At 35.8% G+C, this 1,758-nt stretch overlaps 1 protein-coding gene across 4 annotated transcripts in view; it reads right to left on the reverse strand.

Annotated features, from left to right (window-relative positions):
• OFD1 (OFD1, centriole and centriolar satellite protein) overlaps window positions 1–1,758 on the reverse strand; it is a 61,652-nt gene that overhangs the window by 2,907 nt on the left and 56,987 nt on the right. Inside the window, exon 22 of one of the 4 annotated variants that reach the window (XM_019529310.1) lies at window positions 837–907. The exons of the other annotated variants lie outside the window; for them this stretch is intronic. Within the exon in view, the coding sequence (XP_019384855.1) occupies window positions 837–907 (71 nt within the window). The remainder of the gene's footprint in view (window positions 1–836; window positions 908–1,758) is intronic. 4 annotated transcript variants of the gene reach the window in all.

Genomic DNA, 1,758 nt, shown 5'->3' on the forward strand with positions numbered 1-1,758 from the left:
TCCTGCCCTTTGGGCAGGGGGCTGGACTCGATGATCTCCCGAGGTCCCTTCCAGCCCTGATGTCTATGAAATCTATGAAATGCACAGCATAGTGTTGATAGGATAAGGAGTTCTTCATTTGGTCTGAGCCAATGTAGTTCAAACATAACAGCTACTTTGCGATCAACATGAAACAAATGGCTAGTTAGTCTATATCCTGACTAGGCAGATACTTATCTGACCAAATCTGCTCCTACACCTACTAGTGTTTTTTCCAGAAACGGTAGACATTTGACATAGACCCACACTGTAGTGAAACCAGCAAACTCAAAAAACAGGAGGCATTGTAACTAGCAGCAGAGAAAACCTCCTTAAAAAGCAAGGTACATTAAACAGTAGAGTTGCTCTACCTCCACACAGTAATCCATAGGCTAAATTTACTATAAAAACTTTATTACCCCAGGGAAGTTCCTTCTCAGCTGAGTACAATATTAAAGATTATATTGCTGCTATCCCATAAATAACTGGTTTGGCAACAGCAGTGCTAAAACTATTGGATTCAGTTGCTTAACATTATTTTAAAATTGTGCTGCCATTCACAATAAATTCTTCATTGCAGGAAGAAAAAAAGGGCAGGTGGGCAGCCTGCTAAAGAAAAATTTTTAAAATGGCCTCTCTAACTTAAAGGAGTATTACACTGAAAACTCCTGCCTTTGTTCTACTTGTTTAAGAAACAGGTTTGTATATCCATTTTGTTTTTAGACGGTTGATATTTCTTAAGCATAAAATCCAACAGTATTCTCAAGTGAGTACTAGTGACAATAACAACACCACCACTAAGAACACGTCAGCCTTACCTTTCCTCTTTATCGCTAGACATTAGTCTTTCCATCAGTGATACTTCTTCCACTTCCTCTTTTACTAAGTTCTGGTAACAAAAGGAAACATTACGTGTTATCCAGTCCTTTGGCCTAACTTTGCTAGTGTAATATACCAGATAACCATATGCAGCTAAAGCAAAGATAAGCTTTTTTTGTAAAAAAAAAAAAAAAAAAAAAAAAAAAAAAAAAAAAAAAAAATTGATCTGTGTGTACACAATGACTTCAAAAACAAAATGCATTAGAAAACAGCAGGCACACTGCCAATAATATGGTACTGCATCAAAAGAAAGTGACAGGATAACAAGTGTGAAAACTTTAATAGAAAAAACATATCACTAAAAAAACCCTCAAAGCCCCAATCATATTTAATAGATAATCTGCTCACTGTAAGCCACCAAGGGAAAGATTTCCCTCTCACCCTAGAGGTACTCACATTCCTGAGGACAGATTTCAGTTTCTGGAACACATTTGTCTGGACAAATGCAGTCTTTGTGCAACATCATTTACATGTATAAATATACCCCCTCAAAAACAAGTTGTACAAAAACAACATTTTGTAAGCATGAAGATTACCACCTACATCTTACTGTTTTATGGACTAGGTAAACAGATTTTGGCAGTTCCTTTAAAAAATAAATAAAAATAATAATAAAACAAAACAAAAAAAACAACAACAACAAAAAAATCAGGCCATCAGTTTTCACTGGCCTCTGTTTATCTGCAACATTTTAGAATCAACTAAAACTAAATATAAATATTCTATTGTACAGGCATACCTCGGAGATATTGCGGGTTTGGTTCCAGACCACCGCAATAAAGCGAATATCGCAATAAAGCGAGTCACACGAATTTTTTGGTTTCCCAGTGCATATAAAAGTTATGTTTACGCTATACTGTA

This window comes from Crocodylus porosus, unplaced genomic scaffold, assembly GCF_001723895.1.
Source record: "Crocodylus porosus isolate Cpor-Errol unplaced genomic scaffold, CroPor_comp1, whole genome shotgun sequence".
Lineage (NCBI taxonomy): Eukaryota > Metazoa > Chordata > Crocodylia > Crocodylidae > Crocodylus > Crocodylus porosus.